The sequence below is a fragment of the Mesoplodon bidens genome (assembly GCF_964165515.1).
Source record: "Mesoplodon bidens genome assembly, chromosome: 15".
Taxonomy (NCBI): domain Eukaryota; kingdom Metazoa; phylum Chordata; class Mammalia; order Artiodactyla; family Ziphiidae; genus Mesoplodon; species Mesoplodon bidens.
The window spans coordinates 66,827,528-66,844,490 of record NC_138171.1 but is presented as its reverse complement, the minus strand read 5'-3'; the positions used below and the strand labels follow the sequence as shown (position 1 = coordinate 66,844,490).

Here is a 16,963-nt window from a genome sequence, read left to right as displayed (position 1 = left end):
TAGAAATCAGCTGCAATTGCCCAGCACGTGTGCAGGTGACTGGGGATGGGCAGGTATCTGGAGCAGCCCCTGACTACACTTCACTCTAGGACCTGAGGGGGTGGCAGTCCTGACCACCGAGAGGAATCCCCACCAGCCACTCTGGAATCAGCTCAGCAGGCCAGCCTGAGCTTTGGGGGGCCTGAATGGGCCTGGGACCAGCCCCTGGCTATTTGGGGAAGAGGCAGAAGTGGGCCAGACCAGCCAGAGCCTGAAGTCACTGTCTATTTGAGGCAGCTGCCCCTCCCCATGTCTTGGGGCCTGGCAAGGGGGGCCCCTAAGTACCTCGCCTCAGGGCCCGGCAGCACTGGCAGCACAGCCCCAGGAAGGGAAGATGCAGCCCACAGCTGCTCGCTCTGCCCAAGGAGCCTCCGAGCCCCCAGGACCCGTCAGCTGCAGAGGGCCCCAGAGGCCGCCCTGCTGAGATGTCACCCCCCCCCCAGAAGGTGCTGCCCCTTTCACCGTGTTAGCTGTCCCTACATAGAGAGAAGGACAGTGAACAGCGTGCTGGGTAGGAACAGTGCTGGCCTCTGTGGCTGGTGGAGCCGCTGTCCTTTCTCTCAAGGCTCCAGGGTCTGACGGCTCCTCCAGAGGCCATGGCTGGCCTGGCAGGGCACAGAGCAACTCACCCCAGTACTGGCCCCTTTCAAAGCATTGAGGGTGTCCTCACCTTCATCCTCCACTGACATCCTCCAAAGAGCCTCTCCCAGCCCAGAAGCAGGGCGCTCTGGGGATGAGAAGAGAAGGCCCCAGGCCCCTCCTCCCACCGAGACCACCCTCTTACCCGCAGCCTGCCTGCCCTGTAGGCCACAGTGGGAATGCTCAGCCTACCACTTCTAGCCTGTGGTGGAGCCTCAGACCACAAACCAGGAAGTGGGGGGGTGGGGGGAAGCGGGGGCAGAGGTTGTGCAAGGCCCTGCACTCAGGCTGGAACATCTGGAGAAGGGGTCGCTGGCTCCAGCCCTGCCTCCTCCTCCTGGGCTGTCCTCCAAGCCTCTCTTTCCTCATCTTCAAGTTGGGAAAAAGACGCCCCTCTGGGAATGCGTGGACTCCCCGTGATTTCTACAAGGACCATGCACTATCTGTGAAATCAAAATGAAAATGAATACAAATCCGCACCCACCCTGCCCCCGCCCCCACCAGGGGGACTGGCCCAACTGTAGCCTCAGTTTCCCTCCCAGAGCGGGGAGAGGGGGAAGGGAGGACGGAAGGGAGGCTGGGCACACAGGAAGACAGGAGGGGGAGTCATTGTTCGGGCAGAATGGCTGCAGCGGGTAAGGAGGAAAGGGGTGGGAGTCACATCCAGGCCCGCCTCACAAGCACTCATTGACGACACACTGCCCACCCCCGGAAGGAAGCGGCACAAAGTGCCACAGACAGCTGGGTGGCTTCCAGCAGGCAGCTGAAAGCCTGCTGCCCCGCCCTCCGCAGGAAGTCCTGGTTGGGGCCCTGGGGGGAGCGGGGAGTACAGCTGGGCCTGGGCCTGGGCTGGAGTTGAGCTCCTGGGCTGGTCCAAGGAGGAGGAGGAGGAGTTGGAGATCAGGGTTCTCCCAGCTGGACTTGCCCTGAGTCCAGGTGCCACACTCGCTCATCCCAGGGCCCCAGGCACGTGGCCCGTCCAGCACCTCCCCCCCGCCCCCCCCCACACACCATCCTTTGCCCAACTGTTCTCCAAGGCCCCATGGGTACCCCTCACAGGGCCAGGGTGACACAAGTCAGACAGCTCAGGACATGGTCCAGGGCAGGGGCGTTCCCCCTGCTGCCCCAAAGGGCAGTGGCATACCTCACACTGCCCCCAGCCACTGCCCTGCAGGAGGGGTGTTCGTGGGTCCCCACAGCCCTCCTGCTCGCCTCAGCCTCTTCAGGAGGCTGGCCATGCTCCAGCAGGCCCACCCCCGGACTTGGGCGGGCTCCTCTCAGCATCCTTCGGTGGTGGGAAGGGTGGGGGCCCCACTGCAGACACAGAATCCCAGGACCCATCCATATTGTGATGGGAGTGGTGGTGCTTCCAGAAAGGCCTGGGTCCACTTCCAGGACAAAGTCTTCCTGGCACACTCCCCCGCCCTATCTGTCCCCTCCACCCAAATGCTCCGCAGTTATGGAGGAAGTAATTCCCCTCCGCAGTCCCAAGGACCAGGGGCTCCGACACCACCTCCCTCACGCACACTCCACGCGCACCCCACCGAACCATCTGGGGCACCTCCAAACCACTACACCCCCAGACGAGGCCCCTCTAGGGCCCAGTCAAGGTTCACAGGGACCAAGCCTCTTTCTTGGTGGTCTGACCACCAGCTGAAGGTCACCAGGTGGAGTGAGCGCTGCGGCTGCGGCGGCACCAGGGTGCAAGTGGGGCGGGGGGCATGTCACTGGGAGGGGCGCGGGGCGGAGGGCTCCCCTCCACCCCAGCTGCCTGCTCCCCCTCCTCACACCACAACTGTCCCAGCAGCCACGGGCCTTTGTCCCGGATGGGAGGTAGGGCGCAGGGCAGGGGCGACAGCGGGGAACTCCGGTCGCTAGCCCGGCCCCTCCCCCGGGGCGGATCCGCGCCTGCGCCCGCCCCCTCCCCCCGCCGGGCTTCCGTCCTTCTCAGCGCAGGCGCCGGCTCCAGCCCCGGACCGGGCGGCGCTCCGCGGCGGCCTGGGCTCCGCGCCGGCAGGTACCAGCTTCGAGATCCCTGACGGAACCGCCGGTTGCCCGCGCGCCGCGGGGCCCAGGTGAGTGAGCGCCCAGGTGAGCGCGCACCCAGGTGAGCGTGCTCCTCGCCGGACGCACGGCCGAAGGACTGGCTCGGGGGCGGACCCCCCCCCGGAGTCGCCTCGCCACCGCAGTGAGCCCTGAGTGGGAGGCAGTAATGTGCGCACGGTCCGCCCCTAGGCGTCTGCAGTTCCCAGACGAGCGCCTGACGGCGGGGTTGGGCCGGCTCGGCTGCTCCACTTGCCAGAAACAAAGCCGAAGCCCGGCCCGAGGTCGCCAGTGAGGTCTGGGAGGAGCGCCCGCCACCGGTGTCCTGGTTACGTGCTGGGCGCTCAGCCTGGCTCAGACGCCCCCTGCCCCGAGCCCGCCTGCCGCAGAAATGACCATAGGGTTGCCTCGAGGGGCCACTTCCCCACACTCCTCCCTTCAGTGTCTGTCCCAGACGGACAAATGCTCTCCCTTTACTTACTAACCCACTGTTTGCCCAGGTTTTGATGGAGGGCTGGCGGGTCTCTTGGGTGCCCCCATCCAGGCTGCTGTTTTCTGCCCTCCACTGGCTGGGCCCAGCCTGGGAAGAGACCCTTGTCCCCAGGTTTTGCGTTTCTTCCTAACATTGGTGAGCGCTCGCTGTACCCAGACAAGTGCTTACCCGGCTTCTCATTTTATTCTCAGAACCATCTTGTGTGACAACGTTGGTTCCCTTTCTGCAGATGAAACAGAGGCACAGACACCTTAGGTCACTTTCTGGGGCAGTGGTCACTCTTGGGTGCAACGGCAGGGTCGCCCCACTCTTCAGCCTGAGGCTCTGAGGCAGGTTCAAATCTTAGGTCTGCAGAGGGGGAGCCAAGGCCTCTCTGAGCCTCAGTCCCAGGGCATCTGCATGAGCCGACCCCCACCGCCCAGGGTGGGTCAGGGCAGAGACCCAGCGCCACCCCAGAGCCTCGGGGCAGGCCGGGGGCCAAACCTGGGCGGAGAACAGGGGCCGCAGCGTCCTGGAGTCAGCAGACACGGTCATATCAACATCCATTCTCAGCAGGCTGGCGGCTCCGGACAACACTTACGTTAAAAATAATGGGTCTGTCACAAGCCAGGGAGGTACAGGAATCAGCCCCTGAGGAGGGTGTTTCCAGGCCCCAGTGCTCACCTGCTGCTCCTTTCCTTGGAGAGCAGCTGGTCCCAGAACGCCAAGGGTGTGTGGTCAGGTTTCCCAGGCCCTGTGGCAGCAGGTGGGAGGCAGACAGTGCGCCGGTCTCGACAGGTCCTCCTCATTCCTCACACCTCACTTTTGCTTCACTTACCCTTATTCTGACATCCTGGGTCATGAGACAGAGGACAGCTGGGGCCTCATTGGGGGTCACACCCTGAGCGCTTGGGATGGGGCCAAGTAGACAGTCTGCCTGGTGCTCACCCATGTGCGTGTGTCAGGCCTTCTGGGCCATTCTAGGAGGGGTCTGGCACAGTGGGAGCCCTGCCAGCATTGGGGAGGGGTGTGGATGACACAGTGACCCACAGTCCTTTCCTCGGCCAGGCCCCACTGAGGTCACAGCTGTTTTAAAATTCCTGGTTAGGGGCAGGTGCAAAGGGAAGGGTTCCAGAAAGAAGCTCAGAAGTTCATTTGGAGACCACGTGATGAGTGGCAATCAGGGGGTAGCAGCCCTCCTGTCCCAGGCTTGGGTGCCACTGTCCCCTCCCCAGGCCCTGCAGCCCTTTGCCACTCCTGCTTGTGGATGGCACGTGCAGCAGAGTGGCTACCAGTCACTGCTGCCACCAGCCTGCCTTCACGTGCCATCATTTCCCAAGTCCTCCTGGGTCCCAGCACAGGGCTGAGCATGCTAGGTATGGCTCAGGTATGGCATTCTGTTTGCACAGGCTGGTTGCCCTCTTTTTGCACATGAGGAGACAGGCAGGCAGTTGAATGAGTCCTTGAGCTCCTGACTTCACTGCACAACCATCTGTCCTCTCCTGTTCAGACCCTTTATCTTGTCCTTTCCCGTTTCAGCTTTCCTGAAGAATGGGGCAAAAAAAGCAGCGACTGTTGGAGGCCAAGCGGCATCAGAGCCCGCCAGAGGGGACCCGGACAGCTTCCCCCAAGCAGCCCCGCTTGGGGCCACCCACGACCCTCGGCCCCCAGCGCAGCATCTATTTCTCAAGCTTAAAGGGCCGCCCTGCTCGCCTGGGATCAGAGTTTTTCGACCAGCCCGCAGTCCCCCTGGCACGGGCATTTCTGGGACAGGTAATGGAAATGTAGCGGCGTGGCCTCTGCTGAAGGGTCATCACCGTGCAGCGTCTGTGGGCCCCAGCCCTCTCCCCGCTGGGCTCATGTCCCTGACTTGGCCCTGCGTGGCCGCATGCAGTCAGCCGCTTTGCCCACATTTGCTCCTGGGTAGCTCCACCTCAGTCATCTGGGGCAGCCTCTGGGTCCAGGGTCAGCTGGGAAGAATGCAGAGGTTGTTAGGGGTGCCTGCCTGCTCTGGGCAGTGAGGACGGGGCAGCTACAACATTAGCCTTCCCCCTGGGGCTGTGGGAGCATTACCCCTGGTCCACCTGGGATTGCCCTCAGGGCAGGTTTCTTACAAGGATCACGGTCAGCGCTGGCACCTCTGTCTGTGAGGGGCTGCTTTTGCCTGCCCCGTCCGCTGACACAGTCAGTGCCCCTGCTGGAGCTTGTCTATGTGTGTAGCAGCTTTAGACACATGGCAGCTGAGGCCATGGCCTACGGGCTGCCCAGCATCAGGATTGTCTTGATGAAGGACAGCCTGCTTCTCCCCACAGTGGCTCACAGTGCCAGAGCTGGCTTCCCAGCAGCCCCTGCAGCTCCAAGTCCTGGGGTGGGAAGCAGGACCGCCCAGGGCCCTTGGGGGTGGAGCCCGTCACCATGTTGTGTGTACATGGCATGTGCCACAGCAGAAGAGTTCTGGCCACATCCGTCTGGAGCACCATCTGGCTAGGCCTGGCTTTCTGGTCCTCCTGGAGGTTCCATGGCTACCCTGTGTCCTTTAGTGAGCCTACTTTTAGGTTAAAATGGCCAAGGAGAGTCAGTTTCTGTGGCTAATAGAAAATTGGTACCAGGAACAGATCCTAAAATGTGAGCTAGTGGAATGTGACCTAAAGTGTGACCTCACTGAGAAGCGACCAGAGTCTGTTGCCATGAGGATGCTTTCAGCTGCAAGGGCCAGAAGGTCCTTGTAAAAGCACCTTAAGTCAGAAGAGGTTATGATCTCATGTAAAAGGGCACATGGGGCAGGTGGGCCCCGCATCAGGTAGAGGGCCCAAGGGCCTCAGTGTGTCACAGTCTCCCCCTAGGCTCCCCTAGGCTCGCGTCACGCCTGTTTGAGTCCGAGGGTAGACAGGGCGATGTCCAGCAGAGAAGGGAGGGTCTCACCCTGTATGTGCCTTTGGTTAGGGAGGAGAGCCTTTTTCATTACCCCTCAGCGGACGTCCTCACAGACCTCTTGACCAGCCTTGGTCATGCACTCATCCTTAAGCAGGTCACTGCAAGGAGCAATGAGTTGCCATGACAACCCAGACCACTCTTGTATCACCCTCTCGGCTGAGAAGGGTCTTGCCTCTTTCGGGACCCTCCATCAGCAAGGAGGAGATGCTTATAATGGGGGTGAGGGGCAACCACCATCTGCTATCTGGAAATGATATCAGTGAAATTCAGGACAGGAAAGAAGACAGTGAGGAAAGGGCTGTGGGAGGCTCCTCCCCAGGCCCCATGGAGGTGTCAGGCTGACAGGGAATGCTCCCTCTCATCTCCTGGGAAGATGGGAGGGAGGCCTCATCTGAGGAGCTCTGGCCAAGCCCACCTGTGCACACATAAGGGGATTTGTGGGCTTTGTCTCCAGGAACGCTTCCTCTAACCCTTACCCCCGAGTGCAGCCTCCAGCACACCCCTCCCTGCCCCCACAACACTGACCCTGGCCACAGACACATTGAGCTCCGTGGGCTAAGGCATGGTGGCCTGGCCATCCAACTTGCCTAAGGCTCTGGCCTAAGGACAAGGCAGGTGCTAGGGACAGCCCTGGTGAGGTGGCTGGCCCCTGAAACTCCACTGTGAACCCTGGTTGAGTCAGACCTGGGGCTCCGGACACTGGGCATGACTGCTGGCCATTCCTGGGGCCGTACCATGGTGACGCGTGGCGAAGCGCAGAGGGGCTCCAGGCAGGGGAGGACTCAGCTCCCGGGGTACTCAGCGCTCCGCAGGCCCTGCCTGGCTCTCCTGTGGCCTACTCTGTTCTCCTAGGTGCTCTGCTGGCCTGAGAGCACCCACCCCTCTGGGGACAGCCCCTGACAACTGCCCCCTGCCCTGTCCTCGGCTGGCCCCTTTGTCCCCTCCTGTACCCACCCTGCCCAGGGTGCTGTCCGAGGCAACCGTCGCCAGGCTTGCCTTCCTGGCCCCCTGCCTCCGCTGACCCACTCCTTGTGGAGCTCGTTACCCCCAGGGCCGTGGGCCAGGCCTGGGGCACTGCTGGGCAGCTGATCCTGCTGCTTTCAGAGTTGGCTGGGTGGGGGCTGAGTGTGACGGTCCTTTGCATTTAGTCCAGGGGGAGGGGGCTCCACAGGCTCTGGAATCCCAGGCAGGGCCCTGTGCCCTTCACACTGCTCGGCCCCAGGCTAAGCTTTAAGTCCAAGGGGACCCTGCTGAGAGGAAGTGCGAGAATTCACTAGTGCTGGTGCCCAGCCCAGCCCTGGCCGGCCTGAGATGGCTTCACCCTGTGGACAGGACACTTGGTGAGCAGGGCCTGTGGTCCAGTGGTCCAGCAGGATGGAGGGGATGGTGGGGAAGAGCCAGCTGTACCTGGGTGTCCTGTACCTGTACACCCTGAGCTGGGGAGATGAGCCCAGGCTGTGGACTGTCAGGGTAGAGCAAACCCGGCTCCTTCCTATGCTGAGCAGGTCTTGGTCCGACGGCTGGATGATGGCACAGAGCTCCGTGGCCGCATCGTGGAGACTGAGGCATACTTGGGGCCAGAGGATGAAGCTGCCCATTCGAAGGGTGGCCGGCAGACCCCCCGCAACCGCGGCATGTTCATGAAGCCAGGGACGCTATATGTGTACCTCATCTATGGCATGTACTTCTGCATGAATGTCTCCAGCCAAGGTGAGCGGTGCTGGGCTTGGGGAAGCAGGAGGCCTGGGCAGAGCCCGCTCAGCTGGCAGACCCCGGGAGGACCAGGTTGGCTAGATGATCGAGCAAGGGGTTCCCTTGCTAGGCTAAGTGAGGGCTTCAGGAGCTTTGGCTGCACGGATGGTGGTTAGAGGTGCCAGGGGCCCCACAGAATAGAGGTCACGGGTTGACTTGAACACCGAGCACATGGGTTCACGAGCCCACCGCTGGCCCCCGAGCTCAGTGCTGGTGTCACTGCCAGCCCAGAGAGGACTCGGGAGGGGCTGACGTGGGGAAACAAGAGTGAGATCGATTTGGGGTGAGCTGGGCTCAGGCAGGAGCCTCGCCAGGCGGCCAGTTATGGGGTCTGGGTCAGTTGTTCTCAACTGGGGATGATTCTGCCACCCTGGGGAACATGAGGCAATGTCTGGAGACATTTTTGGTCATCACATCTGTGGGGATGCTCCTGGCCTCTAGTGGGTGGAGGCCAGGGAGGATGCTCAACAGTTCACAGTGCACAGGATGGCCAACTCCACAGAATCACGGCCCCAAAGGTCAGTGGTGCCGATGGGAGAGATGCTGGTCTAAAGCTCCTGGAAGGGTCCACACACCTTGGGGGACCCACTGGGTCTTTCGTGGGTAGGCAGCTGTGTTTTCTGAGTGGTCTGTGCTGGGAAGGAAGCGCCCAGCACCGTCTTGCCAGAGCTGCTGCTGACCAGCAGCGGCGGGTGGGGTGGGGTGGGGTGGGGGGTGGTCTGCCCAGCCCACTCTGGCTAGCCAGTCCTAGTGTCCAACTGCCGAGCCTCCTGCCGCCATCGCAAGATGAATGAAGGCTCAAGGACAGTAAGGGGCTGCCGGTCACACACGTGGAAGGATTCCATTAACGTGTGAGTTGTGATTGCCCAGAATAGACAGCTGGGGATGCCTGATGCCAGAGCCACAGGGCCAGAGGACACAGGGAATCCACGACTGGCCCTGTGCCCAGCAGAAGGCAGGTGCTGTGTGAAAGTGAGTGACAGGGACTGCCCCCGAGGGCCCTGTTATCAAGCGCAGAGCTTACTCCGGTCGCTGAGCTTTTCTTTGGCGTTAGAACCAACCCCTCACGTGAGAGGAGACTGCACGTGGACAAGGGGCTGCAGTCAGTGAGGAAAGGGAGGAGCCCAAGTTTCTGCGGGTACAGTGGACAGAGCAGATGTGGGAGATGGTGTGTTACTTTCTGGTTACGTGACCAGGATGCCCCAGGAACGTCGAGGTTAGGGGAGCAGAAAACCACATGGGTACAGACAAGGCCAAGGGTCATCCAGGTGGAGTGAGGGAGAGGTGCAGCTGAGACAGTCCTTGCCTGTGGGGTGGAGGCCGTGCAGAGACTGGGACTTGTTTGGGGCTGCGCGGTTGGTGCAGGCAGATGGGGTTGGCGGGGGGTGATGGGGAGGCCTGGTGCGACGAGCTAGGGGTGTCCTGTCCGTCAGGAGTCTGGACTCAGGTGCATCCCAGGAGAGGAGGGGTCAGCTACTCCTCCAGACCTGTCTGCAGGTGGTACCCACTACGCTCAGGATGGAACCAGAGGGAGCTTTGAGGCCAGTGAGGGGAGCGGCCCAGGAATCACAGAGGGACTAAAACTCAAGGCTTTAGGTGCCCTTGGGCACATTCTGAAGTGCTTTGAAAGCTGGCTGGTTAAGGGGCATCTGGTCGCACACACCCACACACTTGCTGGCTGTGCAGGAGGCTAGTACCTGGGTGCTGATGGGAAGGCCTGTGTGGCTGAGGCCTGAGAGGGACTGGCCTGGCCACACCTCAGGCTGAGCCCCTCAGACTCCCAGCTAGCGAGTGGGCTGAGAGTCAGGGGAGCAGGTGTCCCAGGACAGTGGCCTTGCTGGAGGGTCAGGGCGCCTCTTTCCAGGGCGCAGGGAGTAATCACTGTCCCCAGCCAGGAATCCAAGGGGGTCTGGACAGATGTGTCTTCTCGAGGGAATCCCTGGGCCTGGGTGTTTGTTTGCCGTCCCACAAGTGGCCTGGACTGGTTGGGGAGGGGACCCCACGGAGGTGGGGGGCTATGTCGGTACCTCCTGCTCTGTCAGTTTCCGCACTGGGTCCTGGGGTGGGGCTCACCTGCGTCCTGTGCACACTGGTGGCTGCTCCAAGCCAGGCTTCCAGCTTCCCCAACAGCCAGTGGGGGAGATGGTTGGGGGACCCTGGGATTTTCTTTGCTGACCTCACAGAGGGAGCCAGGGAGCTCCATGCCTCCCCAGCTGGTGCCCATAAGAGGCACAGGTGCCTTGTGGGTGCAGGTGTGCAGGAGGGGGAGGCAGGCAGAGGGTCTGGACGGTGAGTGAGCACAGGTGTCGCCCCCAAAGCTTTGGTCACGCCTTGGGTAGCGGGGCGACAGCCTGGGAGGCTTCATCTCTTCCACAGGGGATGGGGCATGTGTCCTGCTACGAGCGCTGGAGCCCCTGGGGGGCCTGGAGGCCATGCGGCAGCTTCGCCACACCCTCCGCAAAGGCGTTGCTGGACGAGCCCTCAAAGACCTTGAGCTCTGCAACGGTCCCTCCAAGCTGTGCCAGGCCCTGGCCATCGACAAGAGCTTCGACCAGCGGGACCTGGCCACAGACGAGGCTGTGTGGCTGGAGCGGGGCCCCCTGGGGCCCAGTGAGCCACCTGTGGTGGCAGCAGCCCGAGTGGGCGTAGGCAGCGCAGGGGAGTGGGCCCTGAAGCCCCTGCGCTTCTATGTGCAGGGCAGCCCCTGGGTCAGCGTGGTAGGCAGAGCGGCCGAGCGGGACGCACAGGCCAGAGCAAAGGCCAGCGGGGATGAGGATGTTTAATTGTTTAAAAATGAAATAAATGTTGTGTTTATAGAAAACAGTGTCATTTGTGCCTCGGCCGGAGCCCCCGTCGGTGGCCAGCTAGTCTCTGTGGGAGGACCCAGGGCCAGCAGGTGCACTTCCTCCTCAGGCCTGAGGCAGCCGTGTGTGGGGAGCACTGGTGCAGACACCACCACCACCCCACCCCCGCAAGGGGAAGCTAAGACAGCTGCGGGACACCGTTAGCCCAGGTCCCTGTGCCTCAGGTGGCATGGGGGTGACCCCTTGGCCATGGCCTCCTGGTGGCTAACACAGGACTGTGGTGGGGGGAGGGGCTGGGCCAGGCACCGGCAAGCTGGGGGGAAGGGTGCCTGCAGGCGGCCAGTGCTGGCCATACAGGCCAGGCCAGGCCCTCGGACCTGAAGCTCTGGACGGCCCAGGCCCGGGGAACACGGGAGTGGGGGCGGGGTTCTGAGAGACATACGGGCCAAGTTGGTGTGGGCAGCATGCAAGCCTCACTCAGAGGCATGAGTCCTGGATGCTCTCCCAGCTCGAGCCTCACCTTCTCAGCTCAGAGCCCCTGAGGCTGTTTCCAGGACTGGAGGCTGGTGAGGATGTGGAGAGCAGGGGCCCCATGGGGAGGGAAGGAGCCTGGGGTGGGGGAGGCTCCCTCCGGTGCCCCAGCTCAGGTGAGCAGGGCCTGGAAGACAGTGATGACCGGATCCTCATGGGTGGTCACCACCAGGACACTGCGGAACTTGTCCACGAGCGCGAGCAGCTGGGAGCGCCGCGTGTTCTCGTTGTACATGATCTCCTCCAGGTGGTGGCGGCCGCGGAAGTAGTGCAGGAGCCTGGGGGGTGGGGGTGGGTATGAGCACAACTATGGAGCTGGCGGGAAGTGGGGGGGTCCTCAGGCCCCTGCCCCAAGCAGTGCCCTGGACCCGCTGCCCACCGTAGCCCCTGAAATGTCACCCCGCCTCAGTGCCCTGACGGAGGTGAGGGCAGTGCAGGGTCAGCGGCAGCTTCTCTGCTTCCTGCTGCTGTGGCTCTTAGGGCACCTCAGCGGGGGCTCAGTCCCTGACAACCTGACGCTCCCAGAACACCATACACCCAGTGCACCCAACTCAGGGTTGGGTGTGACAAGTCTGTGTCACCTATGGTGTGGAGACCAAGGGCCCCACCCGATCCCCATGAGGACAAGAACTTGCTGCTGCTTCCCAAGACGTGACAAGAAACACCGAGGACGTACAGGAGAGACCCCCACATGCAGGTGCCAGGTGGGGACGGCTGTGTACTGGAGATGCCACCTCAACCAGTGAGGGCTGTTTGCCATCGGGATTTAAGCTGAGATCCACTTTCTGTCCTGACCCTAGATGTGGCCCCTGCTCCACCTGGCAAACATGCGGAGGTCCTCAGGGTTCTGTGCCGCGGGCACGCTGAGGATGGCTGCCCGTTCATGCTCGGATAGGCTGGCCAGCAGGTTCTCCGTCATCCTCCTGTTGAGTGGCGAGTCCCCACTGGGGAGCAGCTCTGCACTGGAGTTGTCCATGCTGGGGCTGGTGAGGGTCATGTCATCACTGCTGGCTGAGGACGGGCACAGTCAGGGAGTGGCTGCCCCCAGCCCCACGAGTCACCTGCGCCCACCTGGGGATTAACTGCTGTGCCCTTGGGGAGCAGCCCCTCACCCCAAGGCCAGCCTGGTCATCCAACCCGTCCCACCCACTCAGAAGACAGGAGCCCTGGGCAGGCAGGTCCAGCACTGAGCCTGATGTCCAAGGCCCCGCCTTAGCCTGGGGAGGTGCCTCCCCCTAAACCTTCCAGCCCCTCGTCTTCCCCAAGCCAGGGACTTGGGGCTCGGGGCTGCCGCCTTAGGGGGCACACCATGGCCAAAACAGCTCCTTCGAAAAGGGACTATGACAGTCACTCTCCTCATAGGCCCTGAGCACGGAGGTTTCAACTGTCCTCCCAGGGATGGGGTGTGGTCTGCTCTGACCCCAGGCTGGGCCAGGCTGCTCCTGACTCAGCAAGGTAGAGCCTCGTCCTCAGGGAGGCGGGGGAGGGGACCTCCCCGAGGGAGAGCTGCCCAGCTGGGCGAAGTGGCATCCTCGGGGACACAGCTGCCCATGGGCACTGTGTGTGCACGTTTTCGAGTGCAGCCCTGTGAAGGTGCTGTGGTCATTCCCTGAGATGCCCAAACTGGGCCTCCTGGCCGCCTGCCTCTTCCGAGGGCGCCCAAGGTGCTCACCCCCCACCAGACAGATGCCCTGGGCAGGGGGTCCTACTTGGGGAGCCAAAGCTGAGGGCGTTGGGCGTGCTGAGGCTGCGGCCGCCAACCCTGGTGGTGAGGGGCACGTCATCCTCCCGGGGGCGGGGCTCGTCCTCACTGGGCGAGGCCATCAGGCAAACGTAGGTGTGCAGCTGGACCAGGAGCCTGTGCTGCAGCATCCACACCACCATCTGGATGAGCTGCGTCTGCAGGACGGGCAGGCCTGAGACATGACCCCCAGGTCACCCCGGAGGTCGGCGCGGCCCCACACCTCAGGAGAGGGAGCACCCAGCTGCCAGCCGCTCTGCAACCCCAAGTCCCGTCCAGGGGAGGCAGCGGGGCCACACCTGCCCTTGCTCCTGCCCACGCCCGGGCTGCCCATGGCCGTCCTTTCTTGCCCAGAGCTGAGGAGCAGGACCTGTGACGCGGGGGACCTGCTCTGCCCCCTCTTCCCCAGCCCACTAGCCTCTGTGCGGGCCCTGGACACGGTTCAGAAAGAGGCTGCTGGCAGCTGCCCTGTGAGCAAAGAAGTCCCCCCCCCTTGGGTCAACCTGAAAGCCTGCCTGGGGACGGGGAAGCCTGTGCAGGTGGTGCTCCAGCAGCCGTGAGTGGGGGCGTGTGTGCACCTGGCGTCCACGTCCTCAGACCCACACACCCACCTGCTCATCCCTGGGGGTCCCTTGCTGGGAGGGGCTGGCTGGCTGACCAGGAATGGAAATAGGGGCATATGGAACCCAGTCACACCAAAGAAAATTAAAAAGGATTGTAAAATAATTAAATTATGAGGGACTTCCCTGGTGGTCCAGTGGTTAAGACTCCTTGCTCCCAATGCAGGGGGCCCGGGTTCGATCCCTGGTCGGGGAACTAAGATCCTATATACCACAACTAAGCCTGCGCGCCGCAACAAAGACCCAGCACAGCCAAAATAAATAAATCAATTTAAATAAATAAAAATTATATTAAATTAAGAGACTTCATCAGCACTTGAGCACATTCTGGGCCTGAAGTAGTAGGTATGGAAGGCAGGCGGCCTCACCCTGGGACTGAGCAGAACCAGAACTGGCTCCATCCGGGCCCCTCAGGCTTGGCCTAGAAAAGCCACCCGCCATCCGGACCATCGGGAAGTTTCCGCTGGGAAGGGGAGAGGGTGAACATGCAAAGTGTGTCTTTTATTCAGCTGGCACAACCTGGCACAGTTCCTGGAAACCAAAGGTGCCATGAAAGACGGCATTCAGAACAGTCACACTTGGCGTCTAAATGAGCGGACAGACCAACAGGGTCTCCTCCTCATTCACAACTTGAGGAGGAAGAGGGTTTCCTTTTAAGCTTTTTTGTGTGTGTGTGTGTGTGGTATGCGGGCCTCTCACTGTTGTGGCCTCTCCCGTTGTGGAGCACAGGCTCCGGACGCGCAGGCTCAGCAGCCATGGTTCACGGGCCCAGCCGCTCCGCGGCATGTGGGATCTTCCCGGACCGGGGCACGAACCCGTGTCCCCTGCATCGGCAGGAGGACTCTCAACCATTGCACCACCAGGGAAGCCCCCTTTTAAGCTTTTAAGGACTGTTTTTGCCTAACAGACCTGGCACTTATTAAAGCAAGTACTTTACTTTTGAAGACAAAGCCTTGAGAACACCCAGACCCATCTCCGACACTTGTCCCACCTGGCCCTGCCCAGAGCCCCAGAGCCCCAGGTTTGCAGTGGAGGGGAGGAGGCAAAGCCTCTCGGATCCAGGCTACACTCAACCCTGCCACAAACACAGAACTCACCAGTTCGCTCCACACATCTCACCCCTCCCTGGTGGCCAGCCCACCACACCCAGCACCCCTGCCTGCCTCTCGCCCTGACCAAGACCCAGGACCCCTTGGATGAGGAGATTCTGGGGACCAGTGAGCCCAGGACTTATACCCACAGACACTGTGGCCACCTGGACCATGGCAGGCAGGGGAGGGAGTAGGAGTGTAGGGACCAGGCTCAGTGAAAACAAAATCTCCTCTGCGTCCCCCAACTATGGGATCCCCAGGCCCGGAAGGGGGCACCAAGTGGCTGACCTCCCAGGAGAGGTCACCGATCTCCTGCCAATTGGGCCTCTTAACTGCGTTCTAACCCTAAGAAGTGCCCACCATGGGCAGGGGGGCTCCATGGGGGGGAGGGACTTGCAATGCCCAAGTGTCTGCAGGCGGCCTAGCCAGGGACCCAGCTTCTGGTCACCATGGCAGGGCAGGTACCACCTACACAGCAAGCACCTCCCCCCAAACCAAGGCTAAAAGCACGGCAACACTGAGAGCCTGGAATCAGGGACTGACGCCAGGTGGGCGGTTCCTGGGCTCCCAGAGCTCCTGAGACTCACCTCCTGCACAGCGGGGGCCAGGGGGTTCCTAAATTCTGACAAGGAGACCGGCAAGGAGAACTTAGCGAGGACAGACGGCAGGTCGTGAGACGGAAACTGGCGTGAGAACTGCTCAGCCAGTGGAGAGTACCTGGGGACAGGGGGTGAGGGTCCGTGAGCTCAGCAGACCTCCCCACCATTCAGGCGTCTGCACCCTCGCCATGAGCCTGTGGTGGGCAGGAGGGGGCGCAGCCTGGTGGGTGGGCCAGGATGGGTGCAATGAGCACAGAACCCAGATGCTTCCCCCACGCCACAGCCCCTAGGAGCCCCCTAATCAAGGCCAAGGCTCCTGACCTCCCACCAGGTGCCCCGTGCAGCACCCACTGGCCAGCAGGTACGGGCAGGCGCAGACCCTTCCTGGAGGCCGTAGGTGCTGGAAGAGCACAGGCCAGGGGTGCCATGCAGGGCTGGACCAGGCCAGGACTGGAACGTGGGCCCAGCTGACCTGGGGAGCACCACCTGGCCGGCCCTGCCAGCCACACCCCTGCCCACTTGGGGGCCCTGGGCTCTGGCAGACAGGGGGACTCACAGACACACGCTGGCGTTGGGAGAAAGCATGTAGACGTTGTTCTCACACAGCGGGTAGATGATGATGGCCTTGCCCCAGTACACCAGGTGCGCAGCAAGCTGGAAAACCTGCGGGCAGAGGGCCGGGAGGGCAATGTTGGGGAGGCCAACCCACTCAGCCCCCTGGCTCATGGCCACAAGCCTCTCCATCACTGGTCCCTGAGCCGTCCTGGCTGGCACCAGCACGGGGACGCTGGGTCACCCGAGATGAGGCCAGTCCAGCTGATCAAGGGGCTTGGCTGCACATTCCAGCAGAGGCCAGCCCACAGCCCAGCCGGCGCCCAGCATGGGGTCGGGGCTCCACGTGACAGTGGATGTGGGTCACTGCACCTGCCCCCTCCACACACTCATCCCTGGAGAACATCCCACTGTCCTGCTGCCCTGGACTCTCAAGACACAGACCATGATGCCAGGACAGGGAGCCAGGGTGGGACCATGGCAACGGGCACCGCTCATCCTGCAGCACCACGGCCAAGTGCCTCTGAGGGTGCATGCATACCTGTGACAGTGCCGGGGACACCTCTACCTCGTCTCGGCAAACAGGGCCTCCAGTGACACAGCCAACTCAAACACAGAGGAAATTTCAGTTCCATCGCTGACCCTCTTCTTTCTCAGCCCAAGTCCCAGTGCTGATGGCTCTAAAGGACACAGGCCCTCTTCCCTCCATCTCTGCCACCACCCTCGCCCAATGGGCTCCACCTCCCACCTCTCCCTGCAGCCAGAGCGCCCTCTGCAGGCCATAAGTCTGAAATCAGGATCACCCGGCTGGAGTCAAGCTGTCAGCAGGGAGACTGTTCTTTGCTTCCAAGCTGCTGTGACCACACGTCTCATCTCTGCCTCATGGTCACATCCCCGCCTCCCTCTCAGAAGGGCCCACCCAGATCATCCAGGATCATCACCCTGTCTCAAGGAGTTATTCCCCTCTGCAAAGTCCCACATAAGGAAGGTCACACTCACAGGTCCCGAGGATTAGGTCTACGGGGCCACTGTTCACCCAATCACAAGTAGTATGTGATCCTAATTTTGTTATTCAAAGATTATGTGTTAATATGTATATAAAAAGCTTGGAGGAATCTAGGTTACCACTAGGATATGGGATTATGG

At 61.9% G+C, this 16,963-nt stretch overlaps 2 protein-coding genes across 4 annotated transcripts in view; one reads left to right on the top strand and one right to left on the bottom strand.

Moving 5' to 3' along the window:
* Positions 1 to 2,661: 2,661 nt before the first annotated feature.
* MPG (N-methylpurine DNA glycosylase) lies at positions 2,662 to 10,700 on the top strand. The gene is made up of 4 exons (XM_081255316.1): positions 2,662 to 2,753; positions 4,733 to 4,966; positions 7,633 to 7,837; positions 10,256 to 10,700. The coding sequence occupies exons 2-4, from the start codon at positions 4,745 to 4,747 to the stop codon at positions 10,660 to 10,662; spliced, it is 834 nt and encodes a 277-aa protein (XP_081111442.1). The 5' UTR covers positions 2,662 to 2,753; positions 4,733 to 4,744; the 3' UTR covers positions 10,663 to 10,700.
* Positions 10,645 to 16,963, bottom strand: part of NPRL3 (NPR3 like, GATOR1 complex subunit) — a 35,384-nt gene continuing 29,065 nt past the window's right edge. For all 3 annotated transcript variants that reach the window (XM_081255313.1, XM_081255315.1, XM_081255314.1), the window contains 5 exons: positions 15,822 to 15,928; positions 15,254 to 15,383; positions 12,924 to 13,113; positions 12,033 to 12,225; positions 10,645 to 11,492 (listed from right to left, as the gene is read on the bottom strand). In XM_081255313.1, the coding sequence (XP_081111439.1) occupies positions 11,327 to 11,492; positions 12,033 to 12,225; positions 12,924 to 13,113; positions 15,254 to 15,383; positions 15,822 to 15,928 (786 nt within the window). In that variant the 3' untranslated portion in view covers positions 10,645 to 11,326. The remainder of the gene's footprint in view (positions 11,493 to 12,032; positions 12,226 to 12,923; positions 13,114 to 15,253; positions 15,384 to 15,821; positions 15,929 to 16,963) is intronic.